Source organism: Lampetra fluviatilis, chromosome 33, assembly GCF_964198595.1.
Source record: "Lampetra fluviatilis chromosome 33, kcLamFluv1.1, whole genome shotgun sequence".
Taxonomy (NCBI): domain Eukaryota; kingdom Metazoa; phylum Chordata; class Hyperoartia; order Petromyzontiformes; family Petromyzontidae; genus Lampetra; species Lampetra fluviatilis.
In genome coordinates, this window is record NC_136307.1 from 2,841,402 (window position 1) to 2,860,669 (window position 19,268).

Genomic DNA, 19,268 nt, shown 5'->3' on the forward strand with positions numbered 1-19,268 from the left:
CGCATCGAATTGTGCAAGCGAGGATCGATTGTTTGCCCATGATGTAAAAAGGATGCCAGTGTTAGGTCTGGGTTGACTTGAGTGGTCAAAGCTGTCCGAACAAAATTTGTACGAAAGCCTCAAACACAAACGAGACGGTGAAAAGGAGACCAAACAGAAAAACTCGTCTTGAATCGAATTGTGACTTTGAACTTCTTGCAGTCGATGCAATCGCTCTATCTGACTCCCCGCTCACTCCGCCTCTACCAACCTCACTGACCAGCTTGGTGAAACTAGCCCCCACGATTGACCCGCCACATCACCTGGGGAAGGGCCATCATACAGCAGTGGATTTACAGATGGCTCGAGCATTACGATTATTGTTCGTGTACAGCAGTGGATTTACAGATGGCTTAGGGTATTACGATTATTGTCCGTGTAGTGTGTGTATTGTTCTCGGCCAATAGTCCTCTTGGTATAACATGTAGAGATTTTATTTATTGACTGGCGTGCTGGCGAGTGCAAAGAAGATGAAAACAAGCCGACTTTAGCCCGTGTTTTTTGTTGCCAATACGGTTTCTTTTCAAGCGGTTGTACAGCAACATAGGAAGCTGACCTCTCGTATGCATTCGAGTGACCTTCCCCATATGAGTCAAACACCCCCCCCCTCCATATGAGTTTCCCCAGAGGTAGAATTTCCTCCCACTTGCCAAACACAAGAAATTGGCCAAACATCTTAAGCAGAGAAAACCCGCTCATCTCAAACAAGGAAGAAAAATCGCGCGTATGCACGGACGCTGTTCACACTTTTTCCCGACGCGTGTTTAATTCGCCAATTTAACATCGTTGCGTTTTCAGCCGCGCAACGAGGATGACATGATGCTCGTAATGATGGAATTGGCCGCCAAGGATGCAGACACCGAGGCAAATCCTTTTTAGCGCTAGTTTTTGTGTGACCTCCGTTGCAAGAGTGCAAGAGCTAATGCCTTCATTCTTATAACCTTGAGTAAAAAAAAAACTGGATTTCCTGCATAAAGGTATTGCATGACTCATAATTATATCAGCACATAGTGTTTCATTATTATTATGTTAAGGAATTGCCAACGAAATAGAAAAACAATCGAATGTTGACTTAGCTTGTCGGGATAAAAATTAGACGCGTTAAGGTATTTTAAATGTTTTTTTTGCATTCGGTGAACTTTTCCAATTCTAAATGTTTTTTGTACTCGTTTGTAACAAATGAGCATTCTTCAAAATCCTTCCCGTTCATCCGTAGCAAGGCAGCAATAGCATTGTAACAATGTCAAGCCAAACCTTCATAACCGCAGAAATGTGTCGTTATATATCGCATTTGCACGGAACCCCCCCTGGTGTTTGTGTTTGCTTGTAGGGAAACAGTGGGGAGGACAGGGTGGTGCAAATCGTCTCAGTCGGTTAACCCATAACATCGGGTCCTTCCCGTAACCTTCCTGTCGGCGAGCCTATGACATTTCCCTTGGCCTCAAAGCGCCACCTAGCCTGGCGCAGTGCCGGATATTGTTGTCAGCATTTGGCAGCACGAATGTGTGTGTGTGTGCGCAAGTGAGAGTGTCCATGTGGTGGTGCGAGTGTGTGTACAAGTGAGAGCGTGTGTTTGTCCAAGTTAGCCAGAGTGAGTGTGTGTGGTGTGCTGACCCACGTCAAGTGTCTGTAAAGGAATCTAAAAGGTGGCAAGGAGAGCTTGGAGTGTGCTCATGACGGCTGAGTTACGTGTGTGTGTGTGATGTCTGGGGAGTGGAGTGATCGTGTCGTGGTTAGTGTACTGCGCTATGAACCCGGCGACATGGTGTTGATTCCCGGCCATGATTAACATAAGAATATTTATTGATACTGGAGGAATCCGATGAGCTATAAAGCTCTTGTTCACAGATGTCCAGTGGCAAGTGATATCTGAACCGATCCTGGGCCTCCCCTAGCTCGACTCAGCCTTAAATTAGTGTTTGGTGTCGCGTGAAAACATCAGCAATGAGAAGACAGGCGACGGGCCAGATGTGGTGCTGACCTCAATAGGTGCTCGCTAACAGCACTCACCTCCAACAAGCCTGTAAGGGTATACGTCGGGAGGTTTGGGGGGGGGAGGGAATCGTTATCTTCGTGTGTGTGTGTGTCTGTTGTTATCTTTTGTTCAAAAACACGTGTGCGAAGGCCGTGTCATGTGCAAAGGTATCTGGCAACACAATTGAAAAGCCTGGCCATGCACAACAAGCAGTGGAAAACGAATCTGGCCGCCGGGGGCCACCGCCTGCACCCTAACGTTCCCTCGGCCTAAAATAAATAGCCAGTGCCTTCGTCGTTTCAACGTCAACACCACGCAAGACGAAAAATTACAGGCACGCATTATCGCTCGGACACAAACCGGGCCGGAGCGAACGGCATCTCTAGACCCCTGGTTTTTTGGCGACTTGCTCCATCGGTTTTGCGTCTGCGCATACGGTGGATGCGTGTGGGGGGGGGGGGAGCGGTAGTTGCAGCGGTTAGAGACCCCGAGTTCGATTCCAGCTCACGGGCCACCGACACCCAGGTGACGATTTGTCTGAACAGCTCCTGAGCCCTTTCCCCTGGGTCGCCTTGGCCTCCCCCAAATTAGCAGCGAGTGCGGGTGCGGTGTGCAGATAGACATCGCCGCGATGGAGGCGATGTCTATCTGCATGGTTACTGCCCCGCCCAGCGCTTGCCCCAATGGTTTGCTAAGGCTCTACGGGGCATCTTCGTGCGATTGCGGTCACCCGAGCCGGGGAGCTGTTGCGTTCGTCGCTTGCGCCATCGACGTCCGAACCCGGCGACCTCCGAGTTTGACTCCCGCTCGCAGCTGACCTCCAGTGACGGGAATATATATACAGTATCGACTTGGCCTCAAATGGGTAGCTGGTGCATCGTGTAAACATCGGCGTTGAGGGGTAGGGGGGAAGAGACGACCCAGGTGACGATTGTCCGAACCGGGCCTAGGCCTCCCCTAGGTCAACTCGGCCTGAAATGCTCGCCGCTGACACGCGTTTGCTGGAGTGGTGTTTTCTGACCTTGGGCCTTCACTCCAACATTAAACATGATTACTGTGCCTCTTTTTACGGTGTGCAAAGATGAGCCCTTTGGGGGCGCGAGGGATAAAGGTGGTTGGGCGTGATGTTGACAGCCACAAATGCCTGCCTTCGTAGATACTCGCTAACAGCACTTGGGGTGCCCCCCTGTTGTATGCTATAGGGGGTGGGGATCTTTACAGTGTCGTGCTTGTTGGTGCAGGGCCCTGCCTCTGACGGTTTTCACCCTCGCCCCGCCACCCAACGATTTAGAGATGGAATTGTCACGATGCCAACGTCGATGCGTCGTTGTTACCTCCTCCCGTGGCGGCAGGGGGTCCACGCGGTGCAATGTGCATCGCACGCATTTTGATGCTTGTGCGTATTGTACAGTATCGCGCGTTTGTGTGTGTGTGTAAGCATTAGTATCCAGTTCTTGAATTTCTGTATTTTTACTCCCATGGTTGTTGAAGAGTGTCACGGATCCTTTGATCATGAGCAGTATTTTTCCTGAAGAAAACCCATGTTTTTACCCTTAAAATGAGCTTTCTCCAAGATTAAATAAAATATACGACTGGCTAACCTCTGCTGATGAGTCATTGAAGTCAAAACCACTTTCAAGTTTCCCATGTGCATACAGAGTTAAGCTTCTCTGTAAGATATTGATCCTGAAATGCTCATGGACGAAGACGGCGCATGTTTTTGGTTGAACAATTATGCTATTTTTTTTGCATTTTAGAAAATGTATTGACCTTTTATTCCTGGTCTCAGGATGGCAGTGGTGTGTGTGTTTTGAGCTAAAGATTGCTCTGACAGCCCAGTGAGGGCTTTAATGTCTTCACCATGGCCTGAATGTCTAAGCCATTATTCTCATATCACAAGTGTGCCAGCAAGCTACTCTAAACCTTACAGCATCTGACTTGTATGGTTGCCTTACCCCGCCTGACCCAAGCTGCTCCAGTAAAAGCAACTTTATTTTATTTACGCTTCAGCAAATTCTTGTTTTATACCGGAGTAGTAAAATTGGATGTAGTTTAAGGGTCTGTTTAATAATTTGCAGGCAAAGATACTTGTTATTGAGCCATTTGCCTTCCACATTTAAAGTGTTTCTCTGCAGCGGTTATTTTCTTTCACGGAGGCATCGATGAGCAAAGGTCATGGATCGGTAACCATGGTAGTAGCCATGCAACCTTCCACTGATTTTGACTGCACTGCGTGTCATCAACAAGGCATAGCCTAACAAACAAAATATCACTTGTTCTTGGTTCTTTTGGTAAAGTCACGTAGAAGGGAAATAATAAAATAATATTAATATAAAACAATGAAAATTCTCACGACGTTTCGACTGCAACACAAGCAATTGTGGATTTCACACCTGATGATGATTGCTTGTGTTGCAGTCGAAACGTCGTGAGAATTTTTATTGTTTTATATTCATATTATTTTATTATTTCCCTTCTATGTGACTTTACCGAAAGAACCAAGAATATGAATCCCTGCAGTTACGAAAGCTTTAAATAAAAAAAACATCACTTGTTACCACAATATTATGGACAAGAGCAATCCCCATTAGAATGTGAAGCACATTATGATGATGATGACGACGTTTTTATTGCATGCAGTGTTGTCAGGATAATAATAATAATTGGATACTTGTTAATCGACCTGCTGTATGAAGGCCGCCACCCATGCCATGTCGGTATTGAGAGCAGGTTGTTTGACCATACCTCACCACGCTGGCCAGTGCAGGGTTGGTGAAGCAGGGGGACCGGAACCGATTGGGATATCGCTCTCTACCGATGTTATAGCCGTGGCCGAGGATGCCAACTTGCTTTGTCGCAGCTACGGTGGGTGCAGTGCGTAAACCGCCACGCCACAGATGAGCCTTCTCCCCGTGCCATGTAATAATAGCTGGGCCAATGTGTTCAAGCCTTTCTAAGTGGCGTATATCTGAGCTACCCCCACCCCCGAAACCCCCGTGGAGTCCAAAGGAAAATGAGATTCAATATCACCTTGCTACACGAATGTGCAATTACTGCAGATGCATTGTTGTAAATAATGGATAGGTTAAGTTGCAGTTTTTCCGTAGTTTTACCAAGCCCCCCCCTCTATTCATGCATTTGCTTAAATATATCAGGAGCCATCTTGGTTGGGAGCCAGTCTCTCTCCAACTGCTTGATGAAGGTGTTTTGTTTGTATGAGTGTATTGACCTCGCTTTGTTCACTCGAGGTCAAAATTGCTATTTTAATCACACATAGGGCCTCCCCTAGGTTGACTCGGCCAACAATTAATACCCATTGCCAAGGGGGGGGGGGGGGGACAGCAGTTGCCATTGGCAGGTAATAGTGGCTGACCATGTGTTTGTGTCCTCTTAGCGCACGCGTTTGTGCGCCCGTCGTGCCACAGTTTCACGTGCGCGCGTGCGTGCGCGGTTGTGATTTTTGTGCATGCGTTGTGCGGTTAATACCACAGTTGCACGCGTGTTGCGAGTGTCGTTTATCACGGTTGTGCGTGCGATTGTTTTAAACGTGTGGATCTCGATCGAGCTTGCGCGGCGCTGTTTTTAAGCCCCATTTGTTGCTTCGCTGTCTCCGCCGTCGACGTGCGTGCATGCGCCCGTGGCGAGGCTACTGCCGTGACCTCTGAACTCCGACCGTTTTCACCGTTTAAAAAAAAAGGAACTTGAGGACGTGCAAAAAAAAACGCTCGTGCCTGCGTTTGTCATTTTTGGGTCTCTGTTTATTTTTTTTGGAGTGGTGGCTTTTCAATTCTATAACCGATCGCTGGTCCTGGGGTAGTTTGGCGGTTGTTGAACGCGGGAAAATGTAGGGGGGGGGGGGTGAAAATCGGCCCCCGAAGGCTTGTGGGTTTTCAGCTCAAGAGCAGCCATCCCCCCCCTCGTAGGCAGTGGTTGAAATTCCACACTTTCAAGAGTGGTGGTTGGTTTCTGTAATCGGACGATGACAGTTGACTTGCGCGAAAGTGACACTTTTTTTAAGTATTGACAAATTAGCTTTAGTAATACGCCTTTTGGCGTCATCTGGTCCAACACCAATGGAGACTAGGCTCTAAGAAAAGCTGTCTCGGGTGTGGACCAATCAACTTCAAGGACAGTGCATTTCATTATCATCATCAGAGTTGTTTCTTTTTGTTTGCATTTTGACTGCTTGTGTTGTGGTTATTGCAAACATGATGCCTTGTATAAAGGTGTCGGTTTTTGTACCAGTGGAAAGGGTAAAAACCTATTACTATATTTTGCCACTGGTAAAGGAGGTCTCATAGTGTAAATTAAGTTAAGTTGAATCCGCAAAAAAAAACCCTGATTTTCCTGACAATTACCGCTTTGTAAAACAAATGTTAAGTGGAATTTTTTTTAGTTGTTCTCCCTTCCTATCGTGGTGAAGTTTATATTTGTTGAAATTATTTCGCACCGTACGTAGCCAACCGTGCCGACACGGCTTGCGGAGGCCTTCATCCAGCAATTGATTGACAGAGGGTTGTTAAATTATATATATTTTTTAAACTCCAAACATCAATAACACCGTGGCTTTCAAAGAAATGTATATATTAGAAAGGTGACATTTCAAACGGTGGCTCTTCTTCAGATCACAGAAAACATCAATAAGGATCATTACCTGAAACGTTGCCTTTTATACACGCATTTTTTCTTAAAGCTGTGTTATTGTCGACGAGTGTCAGTCATTAACTCTGCGTGTGCACCACTGCCATCGCAGCAGCAGTGTCACCAGATAATTTGCTAAAGTACACTTATATGATTAAGCATGTTGAATCGCGCAAGCCTAGAGAGCGTATGCGTGTGGGTGTGTATGTATATACACTGTTTTCGTGTTTAGGTTTGTCCTTCCCCCGCACGTCCAATTATAAGGGTTGGGTAAGTATGGTGCGATAGAAATTCAATATACATACGGGTCATCCCGCATCTCCGATTCGTACGGTTAACTACATACGGTACGAAAGAAATTCAATATCCATACGGGTCATCATCCCGCATCTCCGATTTAGCACGGTTGGCTCCGTACGGTACGAAGGAAGTTCAACACATCCCGCATTTCGTATCAATACGTAGTTCAAAACGTGTCGATTTCTTAATTGACGGTGATCGTTTTTCTCTACCTTAGCTGCATCGGTGTCGACGACCTTTAGCACACGGTGTAAATATAACACCGCCACCGGGCGTTATTAATTTATTTATTCGCGCCGCCTGCTTCTCCCTATCCTACCGAGTCCTTAATCCTCCGCTTTCATGACTGAGCGAGAGAGGGGAGAGACACTCTCTCTCAAACTGAGCCACGCTAATCTGAGCCATTTTAGAAATCTGCGGAAGCCTCTGAGTACGGCCCCGTCCGCCCCTGCTCTTTGTTGTTGTTGTATTGCTTGCGATTTAGATGTTGTAAACAAACCCGGAGAGAGGGGGGCCAGATTTTTAATTGAGGTGAAAACCAAACCGCTTGTTTTTAATGTTTTGGTTGCGTCTTAATTATACAAATTCTGTTAACGTACGACGATTTATATTATTGTTATATGTTAAGCATTTTTGTCAATCCGCTGCCGGAACGAAGGCCCCTCCGCGTCTATCGTAGCCGTTTTACGGGGGTTGGGGGTGGGGGGTGGGGTTCGTTTAACCATACTTCACCACACCAGTCGGTGTGGGTCAGCGGGGTTTGATGGTGGCTCGTACGTACACCGGACCGCCTCGGATATCAGTCGCCTTTTAACCATGGCCTGGAAGTGAACTCGGGGGGGAATAGGTTCGTGGTGCAGTGCACTAACCACTGTGTTTTGCCGCTCTAACCCCCACCTATAAAAAACACACGGCAATACCATTGTTGGTGACGAGCGGTTGAGTGATTTCCACGTTCCTACGACGGGGGCCCATTATGTCTATAGGTCAATCAAAGTGGGACTTCCTGCCAAGTGGTTCTCAATTTTAGCGGCCCCTGCAAGAGGGATGATAATGTTGGTTCAGGAAGGAAGGGGGTGGTGGGGGGTGGGGTGTAATTTTTTTCACAACCTCCCCCAGGATTTCTTTTTTTTTTAACCACTTTGGGATTTACCGAGTGTAGTGATGTCATTAGGGTGATGTCATAAGTATCAACAGGATTTGAATTGTGTCCCAGTGGGAGTGACATGAGGGTGAGGGCGGCGATGTCTTCAAACGTTTTCTGCCTTTTTTTGGGAGGGGGCAGCAGGGGGGGGGGCAACACTCACGTTAATTGCAGTGCACTTGCTCCCAAGAATCCACACTGAGACCAGGTGCACGTACCGCGATTGGATTAAGCAGCTGAGTCAACGATTGAAATTCCCCCCCCCTCTCCCGCCACAGGGATCTCTCCGGTAATTTCTGCGACGCATTGCTAAAGCACGCGCGCGCACACACACACGCACACGGCGGGGCCGCCTGTTTGTAACGTTAACGTTTTAAAGAGCCAGTTGGAGCATCGCACCTCTTGGGAGAGTTCCACAATTTGTGACTTTGTAAACAAAATAAAAATGGGCTGTAATTTGTCATCGGCATCATTGTTTATCCACTGCTGGATGAAGTAATCCGCGTACCGTCGCCATCCCCTCACGGTTGCCGTGCATCTCGCTGCCTTGCACGGTGAGCCGATTCTCATCGCTCCATCTCCACGGTCGTGGGGCGCGTTCTCACTTCTTTGGCTGTCGTTCTGTCGCTAGTCTCGTCCATTGGCTACCGATTCCAGTTACTTCTCAGAATTGTCAATCAACACTATTCATTGATACGGGACTCCAATTTGCTCAAATCTTTTTTTTTTGTAAAACTTCCACGTTACTGTAGCAGGAATCGGTATCTGCAAAGGGCAACAGCTGATTTCCACCCCCACCCCACAAAGTAATACTCGCTTTAGCGACCCTGTAAGGATGATTGGCCGATTCAACTCTTGGCCGGATTTAAACTCTCAACCTTCTGCTTTCGAGCTGAGCGCTCAGTCCCGGCTCAACACCGACTGCAATAATGAAGATAATCTGCTGGCTTCCCATGGGATTATAAGGATGTTTAACTGAATTGAAAAAGTCCAATTGCTCTTAATCATACTAATGTACGTCCCCTTGTCAATCCACGGTTGATTTGAGGCATCGCCCACATTGTGTCGGTCACGGGGCCTGTTTGACTTCGCTTCATGAGAAATGCGATTCAGTGCGGGGTTGGTGAAGGGGAGGCCCGGGAACGGTTCAGACTTTACCTACCAAAAAATGTTAGCCCTGGCCGGGAATCAAACTGGTTTGCATTGTTCGTGGTGCAGTGCGCTAACCACTGCACGTCACAACTCCGCTCATGAGTCTTGGTGGATTGCTGTTTGTTGCAGTACGATTTACTTATGCTTCAGATGACTTTTCATTTGTATGTTCAGCGTAAGGCTTTCTATTTAATTTCAGTCTTTTTCAGATTTACGTTCTTCAATTCCACTTGGCCAAAAACCAGTGGTGACACCTCCCTGGCAGCCATCCCCCTCCTTTTGCCACCTTCTGCGGTGTGGATAATTACCCTGGAATTACATTTGAGAGACGGCGAGAGGAACACGTGGATTGGAGAGCGAGAGCGTGCGCAGGGTAAAGGCGACCGTCGTTTTTGACTGTCGAGGAAAGTGAATGGGCCTTGGGCGGGGGGACGCGTTCGCTGGAAGGAATGAGGTGACCATGAGAGCACGTCCAGCGTAGATGCAGCAGGTGTGCTAGGCAGATCGTCGCAGCGTCACGTGAGGTGGCGGTGGCTTGCGGAAGCCCTTCATCCAGCGGTGGATTGCTCGTAGGCTTAAGACGACGGAGATGATGATTGGTGGGGAAGGGGGAGAGCAAATGCGGGAGCAGGGGTTATAATAATAATAGTTACATTTGTAACGCGCGCAAATTTGCAGACGTAGTGGCCGCAACTCAGAGGCGCGGAGCCAAGCTCAGAGTCGCTCGAAAGCATGATTGTAGAGGTGAGTTTTTAAGTGTCTCTTGAAGGAGGCGATTGAGGTGATGCTGCGAATGTGCAGAGGGATATCGTTCCAGACTGTTGGGGCTGCCATGGTGGTGAGGGGGGGGGGGGCGTACGTGTTTTTTGTGGGCACTAGTCTCGACCCCGGCGAGGGCCACACCCGGTGCGGGCCGGGAACCGCGATAAGCCACTACGATGCGCTACCATTTGTGGCCAGGTCGCTTCTGAAAAATAAGATAATAGCTCGGAGGGCTTTACCTGGGAAAGCTATTTATTTATAGTGACTTACTTACTTTTCCTATACTTTGCACACTTATCGTGTTTTGCATTGTTTGTTGTAACTGTAACAAAGAGCTTCATGGCTCATCAGATTCCTCCGAGTATCAATAAAGATTCAGATTCTGGTGCTGAGATAGTGTGGTTGTTACGGTGCTGGAATCCTAGCTGGGCCTGGTGGGGTTGCATTGGGATATATGTATGTTGAACTTCTTTTGCACCATACATAGCCAATCGTGCATATCGGAGGATAGCGTTGGAGCGGGGTATCGGTGCGGTGCAGCAGCCGTGTGTGGCCAGGGGGGTAGCGGTGCTCTTGGTTAAAACTAAACTAAAGCTAAACTTTTTATTTTCCCAGGTAAGGCCCATTGAGCTATGTAGCTCTTTTCAGGCTATCGCAAATGATACCTCGACGAAGTGGCTCATCACGTGGACATTCATAGCAGCCAACTACCATAAATGCGCGTTGATTCTAAATGCGGAGGGAATAACCGGAGGACCCGGCGAAAAATCCGCGCCACCACGGGGCGAGAGAGACACCTCCTGCATACCAGGCGAGGTAGTTAACATCTCTCCACCGTGGTTAGTTGTGGGGGGGTCACAGTGCGGTAGCGATGTGGGCCGGGGTAGCACTGCGGTCACGGCGAGGATGGCGGTGTGGTCGGCGTTTGGTGGAGTGGTGGTGCGCTCACGGTGCGGTGCGGTCGTGGTGCCGCGGTGCCGGTAGCCGCGCCGAGCGCTCGTGGTGCGGTGGGGGGGAGGCGCAGGAGACGCGTTCCTGCGCGTGCGGGACTCTGTAACGCGACTCCGCCGGCACGCAGTGTCCTGTGGAACGGTGCCAGCTGCCTCAGGGGTGGGATCTGCCGCGTCAGCAAATCGTCTCGCCATCGCTCATCATTGTAATTTGCCCGAAATGTTGTTCATAGCGTGCGCGTTTTGTGTACGTACTTATTTGTGTGAGAGTGTAATTGTGTTGTTGTGTATAAACAAACGTGTGTTGTGTTTGTCGACTTGTCGAGGAGAATATGCATGTTGAGGAGCGGTGACGTTTTTTGTCAGCGCGCTGCGCCGGGGCAAACGTCGGTGGCGACCAATTTCTGAACTTGCCGGAACCTTTAGCCCTGAGTCCTCCCGTTCACCAGCTGACCGGCGCGGCGTATGCACGGTCGGGCAGCGTCCCACACACAACGTGGCGTTGTGTGCGGAGGCCTTCCTCCAGCGGTGGATTGTCGAAGGGCTCTGAAAAGTCACGGCGAACGTCGGGGTGGCGAGCGCCGTCCAAACCGGTGCCCAACTCTCGGCCTTTTAACGAGAGAGGCGACCGTAGCGGTGCGCGCACATCGGCGCCCGGGAAGACAAAGGCGGCCGGTTGTGGTACCGGTCCACACCCCCCAACTCGTTGTGTGCCGTGCCAGAATTCTAATAGGTGCTCGCTTAACAGGATACTTGCCTCTGTGGTGTCTATGCAGGCTTATACTTTGTTGGGAGGCAGTGGAGGGGGAGGGGGCCATCTTTGTCTTTGCGTGTATGCAGAGGCTACAATTCTGGTGTTATCCCGGATAATCACCAGCGCTGTGAGTGGCGTTTTTAAAGGGGGGGGGAGGGGGGGTGCGATTTTGAGGTCGCGACTGCCTCTCTCTCTCTGCGGCAGGGCGCGTTCGTGTGAACGCTGGCCGGACAGCTGGCGCTCGGCCAGTTTTAAGTCTGTTGTGCAAGCAGCAGCGGGTCTGATTGTTGATTCCTGCGCATATTAAGGGTGGGCTGAGAAGGAGGGGGGGGTGTGTAAGGGTTTTTTTGCTAGGGGCGTGTGTGTGCGCGCGCGCGAGTGTACGTATGTATGTCTGTTGAACTTCTTTCCCGCCGTACGTAGCCGACCGCCGCTCATGTGGGGGGGAGCGGTAGTGCGGTGGGGTTGGCGGTCCCGCGCTGCGAACCTGGGGATCCGAAGGTTCGATTCCCGTTCGCGGCCGACGCCGGTGACGGATGTTTGAACCAGTCCTGGGTCTCCCCTAGGGAGACTCGGCCTTGTAAACGAGTCGCCGGTGCGGTGAGTCGGTATCACTGCCGGGGAGACAAAGGCGGCCGGGCGTGGCTCTGAGCATACCCTCACCCCCTTGCACTCCCATCTCGGCTGAATAGGCGCTCGCCAACAGCACTTGGCCCGACAGCCTGTTTAAGGCTACATGGGGGATCTTTGTATGTATCTGTGTGAGAGGCGGCACAACGGGGTTCAAGAGTAGTGCCACGATGCCAGCGACCTTTTTTTTTTGCAGCCTATCCCCTAGGTTGACTCGGCCTTGAATGAGTGTACCCTTGTGACGTTTAAACAACGTCGGGCACTGAAGGGGAGGAAGGTAGCCGGTTGACACACACCGCACACACGTCCCTGCTGGGAGCGCTAGCGGAGCGGTTCGCGCGCTGCCCTCTAAACCTGGCGACCCGAGTTGGATTCCCGCTAACGGCCAAACGCCGGTGACGATTATCTGAACCGGTCCCTCCCCTAGGTCGGCTCTGCCTCAAATGAGCATCTGGTGCGATCGGGAGACAAAGGCGGCCGGGCGCGGCGCTGGCCGCCCTCGCCCCCCACTCGTGTGCGGTGTCGGCCTTCATAGGTGCTCGCTAGCGGAGCTTGCCCCAACAGTCTGTTCAAGCTATATGGGGAGTGGGAGGCGGGGCGATCTTTGTCTTTTATCTTTGTCTAACCTAAATAGGTGCTCTGGTACAGCCCTCTGCTCCGCTGGCAGTCTATAGGCATAAACAGGGGGATCTTTGTCCTTTTTGTGTGGGTGTGTGGGAGGGGAGGTTGGTGGAGGAAGGGAAATGAATGGTGCTTCATCTAATTATGCCCTACTGGAAGCGGCACGTGAAATGTAAACAAGGACATTTATTAAATTACAAGGGACAATTAAAATTAATGCATTTCAGTGGCCTCAGCTGTTTGCGTGTTAACGTTATTTATAAAAATGTTATACCCTGCGTGAGTGTGTACATTTGCAGCGTGCGTACCGTTATTTAGCTACCAAATTGTTGTCGTAAGTTGTGACCTGCAATGTAAAATAATTTACCACGAACTTATTTATCATTTAGCTTATCAATCGCAGAGGTTTGCTGATGACATCGTCATTATGACGATCACTAATAATGGAAATGAATCACCGGAAATGATAGAATAACTTCAGAATCTGAATCTTTATTTGGACTGCAGGAGGAATCCGATGCGCTCCAAAGCTCTTGTTTCACAGATGTTCCAGTAGGGGCGGATCAGAGCGTTACATAAACAAACACACGATAGTGCAAAGTATAGGAAACCTAAAGAAATAGTTTAGTTTTATACAAATTTATTTATACAAATAAAACTAAACTATTTTTTTTATCTTACTAGGTCAGGCCCGCCAAGCTATTGACGGCTCTAAGAAGCGGCTCGTCGTGTGGAAATTTATCGCATCAAAATAATCTCAACTTCAATAGAGAGGAGGGGTGACAAAGTTTGCGGGTTCGCGATAAAGAGGAGCGAAACAAAAGTCGCTGACAACAAGCGCGGAGAGCGATTCTCTTTGAGTGGCAGATTGGTGCCACGCACCAATTGTGCAAGCAAAAAACCTGGACTTCACTAAGACGTCTGTCGGAGTGACGACACGATTGGAAATGCAGCAGGGCGTAGCGAGGGTGTGTTGGGTGTCTAGGGCAGCTGTTGAACGTCAGCGGGGACCTAAGTGATGAATTGAAGAGGTGCGTGAGAGCAGGTTGCAGTGTTTATAGAAATGTTTTGAATTAATAAACCAGCAGTGAATGGATCATAGCCGATGGTGATGATGTGTAATGTTGTACTTGATTACAGTAACCAACTGTGGTGATCTGGTGTTGTCTTCAGTACTAAACCCACCAATATCGCACTGCCGCTTCGGGCTTGAGTGATAATGATGCTTGGATGCAGGCTGCTGCCTTACACCTTGTCCCACACAGGGACAGCTGCCGCTGGTGAGTCCCCTTGGCTAAACGGCAGCAGGGCATCGGCGTGGTTCAGATGTTGATGCAAGGCACTTCGAGTCGACGCTGAAGCGTTTTAAGCGGGGTGCCCTTTATGAGCCTCAAATGTTTATCTTTACGCTGCTGTCGTTGAAGGTTCCGGCTGCTATGGATCTCGATGGGATGAGCAGCCTCCCCCGCCGAAAATTCCAAAGCTCGACCTCGACCGGATCCCCTCCACCTCCACTTCATCGTCGTCATCGTCCCCGCAGCTCCCGCCCGACACGCTCCACCGAGACTCGACGACGACACCGTGCCTCCAGCCTCCGCCGCCGCCGCCTCCGCCACCGAGCAACCACCACCAGGACCATCACCGCGACGTCAACGACAACAACCGCCGCCACCACCACAGCGACCGCCACAGTCCCAGCGACAGCCACGGGCACAAGCACAAGCACGGCCACGGGAACCACCACAAAGATGACGGCGCCCAGAACCGCCGCCGAGACTCGTCCTGCGAGCCGAGCTCCGTCCCGGCCGACCCCGCGCCCCCCTGCGCGCCGGAGGGCCGCGCGGATCGGCGCGGCGCGACCGGACGCTTCTGCCGCTCGCTGAGCTTGGGAGCGGCCTGCGGGCCTCCCGGGGAGCGGCCCCTGAGGCTGGAGGAGCGGCCCTCCCCGCCGTCGTCCGGCGACGGGACTGCACGCCGCAATGAGCGGCCGCCCCTGCCCAAGATCGTCATCAAGAAGTGGGCGCTGGCTTGCGGCGGCGCGGGCGTCGCCGACGACGGCTCGACGCCGAGGACGCCGCGCACGCCGCAGCTGACGTCGCCGCCGGCGGAGGGGAACGTGGGCCGCAGGCTCCGGGTCGGGCAGCGGCGCGCCACCGGCAGCGGCAGCAAGTGGTTCCCCGTGGGCAAGGCGTTCGAGAAGGCCGTCTACGTGGTGGTGAGTCGGGCGGGGGGGGCGGGGGTGGCGGCCGAGGACCGGAGGCTCACCTGTGATCGCGTTGCCGTTGGTTTGCTCGTATCGCCACCGCCGCGATTTATTTAAGGGCAGATGGTGAGGATCCTGGTGGTTGCGCGTGTGTGTGTGTGTGTCCACCAGGAGTCTGGCGGGGAGGGTAGAGGAAGCGTTGGTGAAGTGTGGTGCGACGATGCCTACCTATGTTGGTAAATCACAGGGTCGTCTCAGTTGGGGTTGTCGTGTCGATTTGTCGGTTTTTACATAATCACTGGCAGAAATGTATTGTCGAGTGCGATAGTGATGGACTCTGGAATTCGGTTCACTTGTGGCAATGGTTGGCACGCCAGAGCGCTCAAAGCACTTGGCGCGTGACAAAGCGATTGGTCACGCGACAACCCATTACATACACAACCCATACACACACAACCCATTATATTCACAGCTCAGCTAAACGGGTCACAGAGCGAGCCTCTGGGCAGACCCAACGGCACTGAACAGCAGTGACACTTGGCGTACCATTCTGGGCTGGCGGCGGTGGTGTGTTGGTGGTGTTGGCGGTGTTGCTGCAGGGAGTGAGGCAAGGCAGGTTGTTGTGCGACCCCCACTTCCCACTTCTGATTGGTCCTTGAGACTCGCTGACTATCGTTCGACAAAAGGGAATGTGAAATTTGCGCCACTGGCTCCGGGCCCACTAACGGAGATAAACGCCGTCTATGCCGTCGCTCCGTGTGAGCAGGGATTCACACGGACCTTGTGTCCGTGGTGCATGCGAGCGCGCATGTTGCTCATGAAATGTATCGGTGCATCGACTGCCGTTGGCACTGGGCGTGCCAAGGCCGGCTGGCCGCGAGTGATGTTTGCCCCCACCTCCACCTTCCACTTGTGTGTCCTGGCAGCATCGAATAGGTGCTCGCTAACAACGCTCGCATTGCTGCTTCATCCAGGCTAAGCAGGCCTTTGTGCCCGTGTGTCGGTGCGCGCATCTGTGCGTGCGTGCGTCGCGCGGAGCGCCAGCGTCGTGGGTTTATCGCACTCGCTACGAACACGGCGACCCAAGCTCGATTTCCACTCGCAGCCAACATCGGTGGCGAATGTCTAAGCCAATCCTGGTTCTCCCCTAGGTCAACTCGGCCTTAAATAAGGTACGTAGTGTAAACAGTAGCACCGGGGAGACGGTTCGTCTAGGCGTGGTGCTGATAACCGCACCAACCCCTCGTGTACCGTGCCAGCCTTAATAGGTGCTCGCTAACAGCAGTTGGCCCCACAACAGTCTCTGTAGACTATACAGAGGAGCCTTTGTCTCTGTGTGTCCATGCGTGTACGTTTAGGAGATGTTATTGGCCCTGCAGGCGATGGCCGTTTGTACCGTTATTGAGTCATCCAAATTTCGCAAGCGCATATTTTTTCACGGTCATCTGTTTCACAATCATACAGTCTTGCGTGCTTATGTCGACAGAAATCTCGGTAATAAATTATCGATTGGCACTCGGCCGTGCGCTTGCTTAAACGTAGCGTCTGCGGAGTGCCTGCGTCTGCTGCTGCATCTGCTGCTGCTGCCGGTGCCGCGGTGCGATCGTTTAGCCGCTTCGATCAAGATCTCCGGGCGAGGCAGTTGTGAAACAAACGGAGCAATTTTCTTAAATCCCCCCCCCCCCCCCACGTCACCGCCAAGGCTCTTGTCCCACCCCACGGTATAAAATGGGTAACGGTCACATTGAGTCCGTTGGGCTGGGTTCGCGAGTGGCGGGGTAAAGTGTGGGGGTTACTCCTTGCCAGGCTGCCGAGAGGGCCTCTAAATACATACCCTCCAGGGGATCTCCTTCAGCCGGAGGGCTCTTCACTAGCAGTGCGGCGAGCGAGCGGTTAAGAATTCCGTTCGTTAACATAGAAAGCCTGCAGGCGGTGTGGGTGGAGGTTTCATCCAGCAGTGGTTTGATCGTGGTTGGAATACGTCACCCGATAACAAATTGCTGCTCGGAATTTATACTGGGGGAATCTGATGAGCCACAAAGCTCTTCGAAGAATCTAATCCCCGTTGCTTCACTACTGCCTTTTTACATTGTTGGGCGCGCAAGCCGGCGTTGTTATTAGATGCGGCTTTCGTGGGACGTTTTCTAGCGCAGCGCGTTTAATCACGGGGCCCCGTAGAGGTGTGAGAGATCCCGCGGCCAGGCATGGCCAAATAGTAAATAGAATCACCCAGTGGGGGAAACTGAAAACCCCCTACAAAGTGAAGACACGATTACCCATGCTGTGTAAACAACGTTGGTGCCAAGTTCAGAATATGTATTTATACTGGAGGAATTCCGAGGAGCTATGAAGCTCTTCCACAGATGTTCAGTAGGGGCGTGTAAGAACGTTGCTTCAGCAAACAATACAATCGGTAAGTAATATTTAAAAACCTTTTTTTAAAACACGATTTTATGAAATGTACTAGTAATGGCAGAACTCCACAACTCCAGGAAGTGGCCCCGAAGCTTGCCATAACGTAAGGGACCGTGGCCAATTACAGCCAACGTCAGTTGACTGTGGACAATTAGAACCAAGCCGAAACAACATGTTAAAACATCATAAAAAATGTTTAAAATTTTTATTTTTTTATTTTTATGATAGAATATAGTGTCATCAGTATGACATAAGTATACCAAGTTTGCAGTCGATACCATATTGGGAAGTGGGTTAAAATTGAGTTTTGAGGATACAACTACAACAACAGAGTGAGTTAACAGAGTGAGTGTAAAAACATGAGTAGTGCAGAGTACAAGAAAGGTAAACAAATTGCACATACAAATAAAACTCAACCATTCTCATCCTACCAGGCAAAGCCCGCTGAGGTACTCATTTTTCAGAAGCGACCTGGTTACAAATGATAGCTGTGCAAAGTGGCTTATCATTTGGACATTTATAGCAGCGAAACACTTTAATGGCATGTTTCTAAAAGTTGAACGTGCCGGTACATCATCCACCCATCGATGGTTGGCTCTGAGTAAAAAGATAAAGGCGCAACCCTGCAATTCCTTGCTCGTGCCACGGCTGGCGGAAAGGGCTTCCACTTGGAGGGGCTCTCTTGGAACGGATTGAAATTACAGTTAAAGTCTGTCACAACAGGTGATTTAAAACAAACAAACGAGAGGGAATGGCATCGTGGCTGTTGTTTTATTCTCCAAAGACAACACCGGCCGTAATTTCCTGGTTTATTTTTCGCGCGAGCGGATGCTTGGTGTTCATTGCCCCCGCCGCTTAAAAAAAAACTGAAAGAAAATTCTGTTTTTTTTTATAATATATTTTTTTACCTTGGCAAAGCGTCAATTTTCAAATGAGCAACGATGCGTGCCTACTTTGTGCCAGCAGAAAAAACACAAATCGGCGAAACTCGACATTTATTTCTGGGCACTAAACACCGACACCTGTGTGAGCGAGCGATCTCCGGGGTAGAGCGCGCGGGCACACGCGCCACTGCGCTTCTTCCGTAACTCGATGCTCCTGGCACCTGGAGCGAAACGTCGGACGTCGTGCCGAACAACGTGCGGTTGGGGGGGGGGCGGGTTACGGGGTACGAGAGCTGTGTGGCACAACCGCCGAACACCTCTGCGGTACATGCGCGCGTTCACACGTACGCACGTGCGCTCGATCGCTACCGTAATGCATGCACGTGAGAAGTGCTCGCACTCTCTGCGCATGCAATTCGAGTGCGCGCACGTGGGCTACGCTTGTGCACAACGGTGGGAACAATTCCGTTTAAATGCACTATAAACACGAACAGAATCTGCCCTCGACGGTTCAACTGACGAGCAATAAAACCTTGACGTCGTTCGGCTAATGCTTCGCAGCCCTGCTAATTGATGTCTTTCTCGCGTCGTGCCGGTTTACGGGGGTGGCGACAGGAGGGGGGGCCCCAAGACCGGTTACTCGGCACCGATGCCAGGAATTGAGCTCAAGTTGTGGGGTTCCTAGCGCAGTGCCCCAACCGCCGTGCCACCGCCCGCACTCTTTGTTTAACTTACCTTGATTTAAAAGTGTTTTTTTTGGTTTAAAAATAGACAATGGTTTAGTTTCTTCCCAAACGC

At 50.7% G+C, this 19,268-nt stretch overlaps 1 protein-coding gene across 3 annotated transcripts in view; it reads left to right on the forward strand.

Annotated features, from left to right (window-relative positions):
• Positions 1-19,268, forward strand: part of LOC144943936 (uncharacterized) — a 92,016-nt gene that overhangs the window by 41,809 nt on the left and 30,939 nt on the right. For all 3 annotated transcript variants that reach the window (XM_078871829.1, XM_078871830.1, XM_078871828.1), the window contains exon 3: positions 14,393-15,183. In XM_078871829.1, the coding sequence (XP_078727955.1) occupies positions 14,393-15,183 (791 nt within the window). The remainder of the gene's footprint in view (positions 1-14,392; positions 15,184-19,268) is intronic.